At 40.9% G+C, this 13,312-nt stretch overlaps 1 protein-coding gene across 2 annotated transcripts in view; it reads left to right on the top strand.

Annotated features, from left to right (window-relative positions):
* Duox (dual oxidase) overlaps positions 1-13,061 on the top strand; it is a 39,939-nt gene extending 26,878 nt beyond the window's left edge. For both annotated transcript variants that reach the window (XM_022077158.2, XM_087342437.1), the window contains exons 3-22: positions 1,032-1,193; positions 1,650-1,837; positions 2,342-2,546; positions 2,693-2,859; positions 3,389-3,625; positions 3,732-3,928; positions 4,188-4,436; positions 5,204-5,405; positions 5,612-5,938; positions 6,332-6,781; positions 7,556-7,905; positions 8,227-8,390; positions 8,816-9,006; positions 9,103-9,286; positions 9,445-9,662; positions 10,064-10,360; positions 10,666-10,830; positions 11,388-11,543; positions 12,148-12,276; positions 12,693-13,061. In XM_022077158.2, coding sequence (XP_021932850.2) covers positions 1,032-1,193; positions 1,650-1,837; positions 2,342-2,546; positions 2,693-2,859; positions 3,389-3,625; positions 3,732-3,928; positions 4,188-4,436; positions 5,204-5,405; positions 5,612-5,938; positions 6,332-6,781; positions 7,556-7,905; positions 8,227-8,390; positions 8,816-9,006; positions 9,103-9,286; positions 9,445-9,662; positions 10,064-10,360; positions 10,666-10,830; positions 11,388-11,543; positions 12,148-12,276; positions 12,693-12,821 — 4,367 coding nt within the window. In that variant the 3' untranslated portion in view covers positions 12,822-13,061. The remainder of the gene's footprint in view (positions 1-1,031; positions 1,194-1,649; positions 1,838-2,341; positions 2,547-2,692; positions 2,860-3,388; positions 3,626-3,731; positions 3,929-4,187; positions 4,437-5,203; positions 5,406-5,611; positions 5,939-6,331; positions 6,782-7,555; positions 7,906-8,226; positions 8,391-8,815; positions 9,007-9,102; positions 9,287-9,444; positions 9,663-10,063; positions 10,361-10,665; positions 10,831-11,387; positions 11,544-12,147; positions 12,277-12,692) is intronic.
* Positions 13,062-13,312: the final 251 nt, after the last annotated feature.

Genomic DNA, 13,312 nt, shown 5'->3' with positions numbered 1-13,312 from the left:
TTAACATAAGCTAGGAATAGCAAGGGACCTAATACGCTCCCTTGCGGCACTCCTGACGTTACCCTGACTTCATGAGATAGCTGTCCTTCCACTCTTACTCTTTGCGAACGTCCTAAGAGAAATTCCTTTACCCATAACACTACCCTCAAGTCCACACCGGTTGCAGCAATTTTTGTAATCAGCCTATCGTGTGGGACTAAATCGAATGCCTTTGAGAAATCTATTATAACCGCATCAGTCCTGATTCCCTCGTCCAATGAATCAGCAACATCTTGACAAACCGTGACTACTTGACTTTCGCATGAGTACCCTGGTCTAAACCCATGTTGACCCTCATATAACCACTCACTCCTTTCCCAGACTTGCCTTAGATACCCTGCTATAACGTGCTCCATTTGCTTGCAAACCACCGAGGTTAAACTGACCGGTCTATAGTTCCCAACTACCGATCGAAAGTTCCCAACTACCGATCGAATAAGTCCAAATTAATTAAATATTTCGTTTGTTTATATTGACTTTTTATGAATTACACTCATTGGTTTTTGACCATTTCCATCGTGATTAGTACCGGCAATTCCCGTAAGACGGCGTCCTAAATTGTGTTTTACTGCGATGTAATAGGTTATACAGAGTGATTGAAAAGTCACGTGAACGATTCCTGACGATAAATTGCAGCACAAGCTTGTTTTGTGCTTGCGCTTAGAATAAAATAAATACGTTTCTACTGTTTATATCTGATATCTAATAGTTTAGGTATGAATTATATAGCAATTCATTTTTAAGGGGAAAAAAGTTACAAAAATGAGGCTGTCAACTTCTCCATTCTTGTTTTTCCGCATTAAATAACTCTGTAACTACCGAAATAATTGCCGTAAAGTTTAACGATGGAAGTTTTTACTAAAATTTCCCGACACATTTCAGTGTAGATTGAAATCAGACAAGAAGATCAGTATTGTTAGTTCAGCGGAGAACAGCGGATGGATGGATTCCAGGGTGTATATGAAGCTGCAGTAATTGTGCTGTGTTTCCAGACAACCACCTGACCCGCAAGACGCCCCCGTCTTACGCGGATGGCGTCTATATGCTGGCAGGCCAGAATCGCCCCAGTCCACGGAAACTCAGCCAGATTTTTATGAAGGGGGAGGATGGACTTGGCTCCTCCAGGAATCGAACCGCCTTACTTGCATTTTTTGGTAAGTTCTGTTTTGTATTTCATGCCTTTACGTTTCATGCACAGTAAACATATTAAAGCAACAGGAAGAAAATGAAGCCGAAGGTTGAATTCAGCTCGTACCGCGAAGAAAACAGGACCTCACCATTACAAAGCTCGTCTGGTTAACCCTTTGAAGCCGAAATTCGTCTAAATAATAATTTAAGAATTCAGTCCGTACCGCGAAGAAAACACAACTCTTCACCATTACAAAGATCAACTGGTTAACGCTGATTAAGGAAATAATCGCTGTTTACTCTGAGAATCACACGAAACACATAAATACACTGTTAGTTAAAAAAATGTTATGTTTAAAAGTTAGTTTGATTGTTGTCTGAAATGAAAACTACTTTTGTCAGGATTGAAGATTGAACAATTAATGTGATTAATCAATCAACTGAGACATCTTAGTTAAAATATGATTTGTGTATTTTGATAGGGCAAGTGGTGAGCTCTGAAGTCCTGATGGCAAGTGAGAGCGGGTGCCCTATAGAAGTCCACCGGATAGAGATCGAAAGATGTGACGAGATGTACGATCGCGAGTGCCAAGGGAACAAATATATTCCATTCCACAGAGCGGGTTACGATCGCAAAACTGGGCAGAGTCCAAACAGTCCGCGCGAACAGGTTAGTGGTTCAAATATGGCTAAGAATTTTGGGTTCTGCTCACACAGTGACGAGATTTGAAGCTTTCCTGCGAGCACAGGGACGAGATTTGAAGCTTTCCTGCGAGCACAGGGACGAGATTCGAAGCTTTCCTGCGAGCACAGGGACGAGATTTGAAGCTTTCCTGCGAGCACAGGGACGAACAATAGTGACGAGAAATACTCGTAGCGGGAAGAATGGCTTCCACATTCTCGGCTACTGAGCTGGGAGTAGAAGGGAAAACTTAGGCTACTTGACAACGCCATTTTAACTTAGGATATCCACCAGAGTTGTCCTGACCAATATTTTCCGTGGTTTTCCTCAGCGATTCCAGATGAATGAATTCCTTATTTCTTTTCAGTTCACTGTGCATAATCACTCTTTCATCTGATCCCTCACTTTGTATCCTCCCATTTAATTCATCATAATTAAATAATTTGAATTGTGATTCAGTTTGAAAGAGTGGATGTCGCTCGGTGTTTACAGACGAATCGTATGACGGCGTGGATTGACGGCAGTTTCATCTACAGCACGAGTGAAGCGTGGGTAAATGCCATGCGCTCCTTCCAGAATGGAACGTTCCTCACAGACAAAAGTGGAAAACTTCCGATCAGGAATACGATGAGGGTTCCCCTTTTCAACTCGCCCGCCCCTCACGTACTTCGCATGATGAATCCCGAGAGACTTTTCCGTAAGTTTCCTGTGTTTCAACAGACTTCTTCTGTCTGCTGTTAAATGCTATTGGCGATTTATGGGCGCTCTAGCTTACCACTAAACTCTTAAGCTCCGAGCCATAAGTTCTGTGGCAAAAGGGTTTAAGTCCGCTTGTTTCTGCAGTGCTGGGTGACCCTCGGACAAACCAGAACCCCGCACTCCTCGCGTTTGGGATCCTGTTCTTCCGATGGCATAACGTGGTAGCAGGACGCGTACAGGCACAACATCCAGAGTGGCCTGACGAAGAAGTGTTCCAACGAGCTCGTCGTATTGTGGTAGCCACACTCCAGGTAACGTTACAGCGCCTTCGCCGCGCGTGTGTATGGAAATGTCAGGATGGAAAAAAAAGAAAAACACTCACTTGTAATGTTGAGTTGAATTTTTTCTGCTCGGTTGTGAATTATATATTTATATTTTAATTAAGAAAGATAAAACCTGTGATCTGGTAAGGTTTGGGGGGGGGGGGGGGTTAAGTGTTAGTTAACAAATTCATGTACTGCCAGTTATCTTCATTAACGAATCTTTCCTTTTAGCCAAATTTGAAAATATTTTTTTTTACAAAATGCTTTTTGTCGTTCTATATATTTTAAGGTACATTTGAACCCGTAGAAATTAATTATACAAGTGTATTGATTTTTTAAAGTAAACTTGATGTGTTGTGTGACTGATATTTGTCAATAATAGGCCACATCTCTATTCCTTACTTCCTGAGAATACGATAAAATTCGGGCGTTTCATTGTAGACACCCTGTATAATGGAGAAACGATGGTTGTGGTATGTTTTACGTCACAGCCGAATTCTTTTCCTCCTCGTACCAGAACATCATCGCTTACGAGTACTTGCCAGCCTTCATGGGCGAAGGCTTGCCGAGATACGAAGGCTACAAACCCGACGTCCACCCAGGAGTGAGCCACGTGTTTCAGAGCGCGGCGTTCAGGTTTGGACACACGATGATACCGCCCGGGATCTACCGTCGTGACGGGTCGTGCCACTTCAGAGAAACGCCCATGGGCTTCCACGCTCTTCGTCTCTGTTCCACTTGGTGGGACTCGAACGTAAGAGAAACTTTTAAATTAAAATCGGCGAATATTTACGTAAAAAAGATTTCGCTCGAGATGATTGTTTTATGAGTGGAGCTGATTCTGTCTTCACCGTGTCCAGGATGTGCTGTCTGACAGTACCGTCGAAGAACTTCTGCTGGGGATGTCTTCTCAGATAGCGGAGCGCGAAGACACGGTTCTGTGTTCTGACGTGCGAGACAAACTCTTTGGTCCGATGGAGTTTTCAAGGAGAGACCTAGGCGCGCTGAATATTATGAGGGGCAGAGACAATGGTCTCCCAGATTACAACACAGTCAGGTAGGTTTTAACGTGTTCACGTCTTCCGTCGGCGTCTTTTATCTTCCGGAGCTGGAGCAGTTTGAGTACGATGTCAGGTTATGGACTGGACAGCGGGGTTTGAACCCTGGCAGGGGCAAAGCTCCCTGGTATCCTTTGGATAAATGAGCTGCAGAGGCTAGAAGAAAAATACTTTGACCCTGGCAGGGATCGAACCCTTTATGTTCAGTCCGGAGTCACGACGCTATACTGACACGATCTACGTGGCCTATTCCTGTAGGACGTACTTCCGGATGCCAAGAGTGAAGGAGTGGACGCAGATTAACCCACCGCTCTTCAAGAAGCGACCGGAGTTGCTACGACTTCTTGCCGGAGTTTACGCTAACCGATTAGACAACGTGGATCTGTATGTCGGGGGCATGCTTGAGTCGAGAGACGGACCTGGAGAGCTGTTCAGGGCGATCATCAAGGAGCAGTTCGCGCGTATACGCGACGCAGATCGGTTCTGGTTTGAGAACACGGAGAGCGGGTGAGTGCAAATCAGGAAGTTGATACGTGGGAAAAATTTACGTCCACAGTTTCAAATATAAATAATTATTAAGACGATTAATGATACGCGCAATTGTTTTTAGGATTCTGTGGGAAGTCTGTACGTTTTGTATTTGTTTTATTAATTGTTCATGTCATAATTCAGTATTGTTTGTAAAAAATTACTTTTTAAAATTAAATTACGCGTGTTAATTGGGACAGAATATTAGAAAAAAACTGATCTTTCCGTCCCAGGAGCCACTTCATCTGCTTCAAAGATGGCTGCGCAAATTCTAGTTTCGTATCGTCACATTTAAATATAATTACAGGGTGTTAAAAAATATATTACACTATTTTAAATACGTATATCCTTATAAATGCCCTGAAGACGTACGAAACGCAGAAAATTACGGAGACTTCTTCGAGAATGTTCTCAGTTTTTGAAAATTCAACTTCGTCAGTTCTCTTCAAGCCACAGAACTGCTGTAGCTATCGTAAACTTTTAAATAGTATAAAAAATGGCTTCACTTTGTGCCCGGAGGATTTTTTGGTTACGTGTGAGTTGTTGAAGAAGATGAAATGTGTTCGAAACCCCTCAAAATGTATTTTGCAGGGAGAAATGTAGGGGATGAACTGCGTCCAGATTAGAATTTGTAAGTTCCTTCGACAGTTCCTTGTTTATCCCGAAGAATACCGATGCTACATTACGCCGGTCGTCAGTCGTGGCGTATTTTAAAAATACTTAGTTAAATATTTTATTCCGTACAGAATCTTTACGGATGCAGAAATTGAAGAAATTCGGCGAGTCAGACTTTATGACGTGATAGTGAACAGCACGGATATCGAACCTAATGACCTCCAGAAACACATTTTCTTCTGGGTGAAGGGCGATCCGTGCCCACAGCCAGTGCAGCTGAACACCAGTCTTCTGGAACCCTGCAAGTACCTTCAAGGATACGACTACTTCGAGGTAGGGCTTCAACTGCAGTTCGTCATTTTAGTCATTGTAAAGTTTACGTCAGAATTTTGTCGTTTTTTATTTTTTAAATGTTGACGTGCGAATTAGAAGTTGTTACGTATTCTCGCCACGATTTGAAAATAAACTTCCATTTTCAAAGGTCTTCTAGTAGAGGTTCTTGCTGTCTCCATTATCAGGGTTACGTCCCTTCTTTGCAGGGCAGTGAACTGGCTTATATTTACGCCTGTCTCTTCCTGGGATTTGTGCCGATCGTGTGCGCCGGGGCCGGATACGGAGTAGTGAAGTTGCAGAACAGAAGACGACGTCGTTTGAGGATGCGGCAGGAAGAATTAAAGAACAACGTCGGAGGGAAGACTTCAGTGGACAAGATGGCCGTCAGAGAGTGGCTACACGCCAATCACCGGCGCCTCGTCAAGGTCAAGTTCGGACCCGAAGCAGCGATTCACACGGTCGATCGGAAAGGAGAGAAATTACGAACTGTTAACTTCAGAACGTCTGAAGCTCTTACGGTAGAAGAATCACAGGTGGGTATATACAGGGTGTTCATAATTTACCTTCGAGGTTTTGAAACATTGTGGCGCGCGAACAAATTGAGCTAGCCACATGCTGTTTGCGGCGGATTACAGTGAGACTCTGCAAGTTTTTACTGACCTCAGTAGACCTCGATGTGGGCTCTCTTGGTAGCACGGAGAGCGTCCAGACGATATTCGAGCTTGACATGACGTGATGAATGTTCTTTAAGTTTCTATATATATTTTGGCAGGTGATAATTTTTTCAAATATCTGCATTTTTGTGATGTTTACGAAGGTAGATATTCTTATCAGCAACTAAGATATTACACGAAGAGAATCAAGGACGGTTTATATAATATTTATTTTTATAATAACAAATGTGTTACCAGAACTTTTTATTGCAGGACAGCCTTGGAAACAAAAAACGCCCACTTATTTTAATTCGTGTTCCAAGGGATCACGATATGGTACTGGAGTTTGATACTCTCGCCGCGCGTCGTAAGTTTGTCTCGAAGTTAGAGGCTTTCCTAAATTCCCACAAGAAGCGGCTTGTCAGCGTCCAGTCGCCCCGTGAAATGATGCTCACCAACGCGGAGACAAGAGAGCGAAGGCAGAAGAGACTCGAACATTTCTTCCGCGAGGCCTACGCCCTGACGTTCGGGCTTAAGCCGGGCGAGAAGCGAAGGCGCTCGCATTCAGACGGCGACGAGGACGGGGAAGTCATGACCGTCATGAGGACGTCGCTGTCCAAAAGCGAATTTGCCAGCGCGCTTGGCATGAAACCTGACGCCGTGTTTGTGCGCAAGATGTTTAACATCGTCGACAAGGACGGTGACGGACGTATCTCCTTTCAGGTAAATTTTTAATCAATTCTCCGGTTTATTAAATGTGTTTGCCGAAATAGAGCCTTACGATTTCTGTCCTGAGCCGCTCTAATACAGTTCGCATCTTACAGCTGACTTACGTTATATATCGTATGATTAAAAAAAGAGAAAGGTCAGAATTTTTACGATAAACTTACATTTCCTAAGTTCTTGTCCGTATGTTAACCACGTTCCTGGCTCGTCATAACCACCCGTTTAATTATCCTAATTTTTTTGTTCCATTTAAATCTTGAATTTAAATTTTGCCACAGTCACACATAAAACTGAAAGATGCGGACGTTTTTGAAACTATTTTTTTAAAATATTCCGAGAAAAGCTGAAATAAAGCAAAAAAAATTACGTATCATATAGAACAGTGGTATTCGACCTGGGGTAGGCGAAGATATCTTAGGGGGTACGTGAAATTTAAAAAAAAAAATTATTTTATGATAAACACTGAATAATCAGTAATGTAATTTATTAATTTATTTTAGATGTAGATTATATACTATGTATAACTTGAATTATACACAAATAACTTTTGGGGTACAAAGTTGAAGAGAAATTATATCTGGGGGTACGCGAACAAAAAAGGTTGAATACCACTGATATAGAAAAATAAATTTCTGTGTCGAGTGTGTGAGGATAGATTCTTGTGATAATATTAAAAATAATCTTTATGATTAGAAACGAGGCTTAAAGAGGTTTTAAACCGTAAGATACTGCGCGTGAACGTAATTGACAAGACTCTGGATTTAATTGCAGGAATTTCTGGATACGGTGGTGCTTTTTTCGCGAGGGAAAACGGAAGATAAACTGCGGATAATATTCGACATGTGCGATAATGACCGGAACGGCGTGATCGACAAGGGCGAGTTGTCTGAGATGTTGCGTTCGCTGGTGGAAATAGCCAGGACCACGAGTCTGTTGGACGAGCACGTGACGGAGTTGATTGACGGGATGTTCCAGGACGCGGGGTTGCAACAGAAGGACTTCCTCACGTACAGCGACTTTAAGCTAATGATGAAAGAGTACAAGGGCGATTTCGTGGCTATCGGACTTGACTGTAAGGGCGCCAAACAGAACTTCCTTGACACGTCTACCAACGTCGCCAGGTACGATGACGAACAGAACTCATCAACGTATGAAAGTCTTAATACGTATTTAGATTTTAATGTATATTTTTTTTGAGAAGTTTACGTGAGTTTCGTATGAAATTGAGGTAGTAGTATTTATCATTTAAAATACAGAATCAAAATTAAGATTTTTCTCGCAAATTTTAGTTTAGGTATCCCATACCAAATTTAATTAAAATTATTTTTAAAGAAGTTGCATACAGATGTAATAAATCCTTCTCCGGTTACCAGCCCTGTCGGGAGACGTGCAGAATGTCGAAGGCGATGGTCTAAACGGCGATGTTTATTGGCTCTTTGCAGAATGACGAGCTTTCATATTGAACCAGCCCAAGATGGAGCCCGCCACTGGTTGCTGAAGAAATGGGACTGCGTCACAACGTTCCTGGAGGAGAATCGTCAAAACATCTTCTATCTGTTCGTCTTCTACGTCATCACCATCGCCTTGTTCGTCGAAAGATTCATACGTAAGTAAAAGTTAATTCTGGATTGTGATCGTCGTAAAATGTCGGATATTATCCTAACACATTCTGTATAACTAATTACATTGAGCAGAATCTTTGATGATTGTGTCTTAATTAGGACATGACTACTTCCTTCCATATCCTTTCCAATTCATGGTTCATCATCATTCTGTCATCTGCTTCTATGTAGTCTGTTCTGCTATCAGTGAAACTACTATACAGGGTGAGTCAGAAGTTTGTTTACAAACTTCGTGTGCTAGGATCAAAATTAAAAAAAAATGTTCCTATGAAAATGAAACATTCGCGACTCCATGTTCATAGTAACATTTTTTTTTAATTTTGATCCTAGCACACGAAGTTTGTAAACAAACTTCTGACTCACCTGTATAATTCTCTTGATAAAATGGCACATGAACGTTTTGACGCAGATTATTCCTTCATGGCTGAGCACACGGATCTGAGACACATCATGGGTGTGGGCATCGCAATTACGAGGGGCTCGGCCGCGTCGCTGTCTTTCTGCTACTGCCTCCTGCTTCTCACCATGTCTCGTAATTTGCTCACGAAGCTGAAAGAATTTTCTGTTCAGCAGTACATACCTCTGGATGCGCACATACAGGTAAGTTTGAAACCCGAGAGATGAAACGCGTGCCCAGGTTTGAAGGAAAACCATTGTCTTAAAGTGGCCCTTTTCCCTGTTTTATGTGTTTTTCAGTTCCACAAGATTGCTGCTTGTACAGCGCTTTTCTTCTCGCTGCTCCATACGGTCGGTCACATTGTCAACTTTTATCATGTGTCGACGCAGCCCATAGAAAATCTCCGCTGTCTCACAAGTGAAGTGCACTTCCCTTCAGACTATAAACCTGGTATCACTTTCTGGCTCTTTCAGACAATTACAGGTAAATCCATCTGTTTACGTGCCAATTATTTTAATTTATATTATTTTTTAACCAATGAAATTGTCTCCATGGAGGTAATGAGTCAAATTTAAACTAAACTTTGTGCAGATATTTAGTGTTTTTTGGGTTGCCGAGGGTTCATTTGTTTCTGTCTCCAGGGCTCACGGGCGTGTTGTTGTTTGTGGTGATGATAATCATCTTCGTGTTCGCTCATCCCATCATCCGCAAGAAGGCGTACAAGTTCTTCTGGTCGACGCACAGCCTCTATGTGGTCCTTTATATCTTGTGTCTCGTTCACGGTCTAGCAAGACTTACCGGAGTGCCCAGATTCTGGATTTTCTTTATTGGCCCTGGTGTTATATACACTCTCGATAAGGTAAGCATCGATTCAGGCTTTTATTTTCATAACACAGCTTCTTCTCATGGTCTCCGTAACTTCTTGATCCCATCTTGATCTTTGCTTTCATCTCAGGCATTTCTCATTTAATTTCATGTTCAAAACTTACTTTGGAATTCTCTGTTTATTTATTCTTAAAATGTGTCTGGACCATCTCATTCTGTTGTTTGTTAATTATCTTTCCAAGGCGCTTTAGAATATCAGTAATTATGTAGTAAAGTTTAGTGAACATTATTTTAATTAGCTGGCCTGAAACAGTCGGGATGCGACCGGAAGTGGGTTAGATATTTCAGATTTGGGGAATGATTCAGGACTAACACGTCGTGATGACAACGCCAAAGTTTCCAGTTTCCGTCAAATAACTTTCTTCATCTTTTCAGGTGGTAAGTCTTCGCACAAAGTACATGGCGCTCGACGTCGTGGAAACAGAACTGCTGCCGTCAGACGTCATTAAGATCAAGTTCTACCGCCCACCGAACTTCAAATACCTGTCTGGACAGTGGGTCCGTCTCTCGTGCACTGCGTTTCGAACTGAGGAGTTTCACTCGTTCACGCTGACCTCAGCACCACACGAGAACTTCCTGTCATGTCACATCAAGGCGCAGGGTCCTTGGACATGGAAACTTCGTAACTACTTTGATCCCTGTAATTATAACCCTGAAGAAGATCATCCAAAAGTAAGGCCATGAAATATTTGTTTCATTCTGAAAATGCATATTTCATACCTAAACAAATAATTCATTGCAATAGAAAGTCGCAGATGCTTTCTTCATAAGCCTTAATTCTGCTGAAAATAATTTATAATCTTCAGAAGTGGTTTATATATTATGCGTCCTGTTCAGTCCAGCTGACTATGTGTCGCAAGCACCTGGTAGTATCATTTGCTTCCCACCTCATGGTTAAAAATCTAGCAGGCTGTGCCGTAGCGCAGAGGATTAAATCCGCTTTACCTGAATCATAAAAATTAATTTATTTTACGCAGATTCGCTTGGAAGGTCCATTTGGAGGAGGTAATCAAGACTGGTATAAATTTGAAGTGGCAGTGATGGTAGGCGGCGGTATTGGCGTCACACCGTATGCGTCCATCTTAAATGACTTGGTCTTTGGAACGTCGACCAACAGATATTCAGGGGTTGCCTGCAAAAAGGTATGAACTGAACCAGTATTTTACTGTAAGTGCAAAATAAATCCAGCACGTGAATTGCTTTGGACTGTGCGTAACTTGATTCCACTCAGTCACACTGAATGCATTTATTTAATTGGGTTTATTGCAAAATAAATTACCAAAAATGTTTCTTATGAATGATTGCTGATTAAACTGATTATATCATAATACCCATCTTATCAGCAATTCATAAAAAAATTACAAAGAACTCAATTTTTCAGGAACATGAATACGTTATATGTTCCTCAGATTCTTCAAATTGTTCAGAAAAAAGTCTATAAATTTTGCATCTTTTGTTTTGCATGTTCAGGAGAAAACTATCTAGAAAACCAAAAATTCTTTAAACATGATTAGTGATAAGAAATTTCTGCCATGTGATATTTCTTGAAAAATTGATTACCAATTAAATATTTTCGGAAATCACGTGTAAGCTAATCCAACCTTACAGTTAGAGAATTTAGTATTTGTGTTTCGTACCAGCGAGTTTCATAAATGAGCTTAGTTTAACTGTGGACGCTGTATCAGCTGTAAAATTGCAGGTGTACTTCTTGTGGATCTGCCCATCACATCGTCATTTTGAGTGGTTCATTGAGGTTCTGAGGGATGTCGAGAAGAAAGATGTTACCAACGTCCTTGAGATCCATATTTTTATTACTCAGTTTTTCCATAAATTTGATCTTCGCACGACAATGTTGGTAAGTTATAGCTTTTCATTGTGCCACAGTTGAGAACGTGGGGAACTTTACCTCCATATTCTTCCTTAAGGTGATATTTAATCGCGTGGATGTTTTCGCCTGTATCTTAGCAACACAGCTTTGTCAGAGAACTGAAAAATTCTCAAGGTCATCATATTTTATATTTTATAAAGATAATTTCAGATTTTTCTAAGATCTTTCACAAAATAAAATTTAAGGTCTTCCATAAATGTTGGTAATGCTGTTCAAAGCTGAAGGGGTTTACGCGGTTGTTACGTTGATGCTGTCAGCAGGACATTTAACTATTTTGAAATGAATGGTCTCCAGTGACATGGAAGTAAATTAAATAAAGTATGTGAACAGCGAAGAAGAGGCTGCTGATGGAAAATATCAGTCACAGTTTTCTTCCCCAGTCGTGAAAATTATCGGTAAGGATGTGATTGCAATTAGAGGAAAATCGGAGGCGTACAACAACCGCCATATTGTTAAATGTCAGTCATTACTTGTGTTGGTGTAGTTGAAAGTAAGCTATGAAATAATTTCCTTAATGTGAGAAATTTAAGAATCTTGGTGTAATCAAACCGATATACTTTTCCTTTTGCAGTACATCTGTGAGAACCACTTCCAGCGGCTCTCAAAGATGAGTATGTTTACGGGCTTGAAAGCGGTCAACCACTTCGGTCGTCCTGACATGTCATCATTCTTAAAATTTGTTCAGAAGAAACACAGCTATGTAAGTCTGGTGATATTAGTTTTGTCTTATCTAAATTGGGTCTTTCAATTTTTGAGCAAATTCTACATGTATAGTCACAGATTTCTCTACGTAGTTGTCGACTTATAGCATTGCTGGTCTGATATTTGAGAAGTGAAATCATACAGGTGTCCTCTCGCCAGGTTATACTGCTAGCACAGCTGCCGATAAATACCCGCAGTCTAGTTGAATATTCATATGTCTAAATCTACATCTTCATGAAGACTGATTCTTGAAAGTCCTGATTGTTAAATATTGCTTCATTAAAGTTAAGCAGGTATGCCAAACGGTTGTTACGTGTGTGGTAACAAAGGTTTGTGTTTTGGTTCAGGTTTTTACTCATGTAACTTCCTTGTTATGTACAGAACAGTCTGAACAGTAACAGTGCATAATTTCAGGTGAGCAAGATCGGAGTTTTCAGCTGTGGTCCTCGCCCGCTCACGAAAAGCATCATGTCCGCATGTGAAGAAGTCAACAAAGGCCGAAAGTTGCCGTACTTTATCCATCACTTTGAAAATTTTGGATAAGAGATGAATCTGGATTTTTAATTTATGGTCCTATTTCCATTTTAAAGAGACATTGATTGATGTGTGTGCTATCAGGGACATCATGAAGTCAAAATATAAGAGAACCCAAATTAGTGTTTTAAGAATTTGATGCTGGATAAATATAAAGTATAACATGAGACAACTAAATAGAATATTATTAAAATAGGGGTATTTAGAATATCACATTTATATGCAATAAAAAAAAATTATTGGCATTAAGACTTCATTTCACTTGCAAGTTACTGAAAATGCAAATTTGGCATTTCCATCGGCTGTTAGCTGAGATAAGAGAACAACGTACAAATTTACCTCGTAACGATACTAATGGTAGTTGCTCAGTAAAGTGTCTAAGCCATATACTGGACACCTGGTGTGTGAACATAATAAAAATAGAAAATGCGAACATATAAATCTGAGCACGTGTTGTGCTTTACGCGTTAAACGCGAGTTTCGTGGTAGCTTGCATGTCC

This window comes from Zootermopsis nevadensis, unplaced genomic scaffold (assembly GCF_977971745.1).
Source record: "Zootermopsis nevadensis isolate Lab colony 2312 unplaced genomic scaffold, Znev_1.0 Znev_ptg000003l, whole genome shotgun sequence".
Lineage (NCBI taxonomy): Eukaryota > Metazoa > Arthropoda > Insecta > Blattodea > Termopsidae > Zootermopsis > Zootermopsis nevadensis.
Note: the sequence above shows the minus strand (reverse complement) of the source record. Positions and strands in the feature narration are given on the sequence as shown.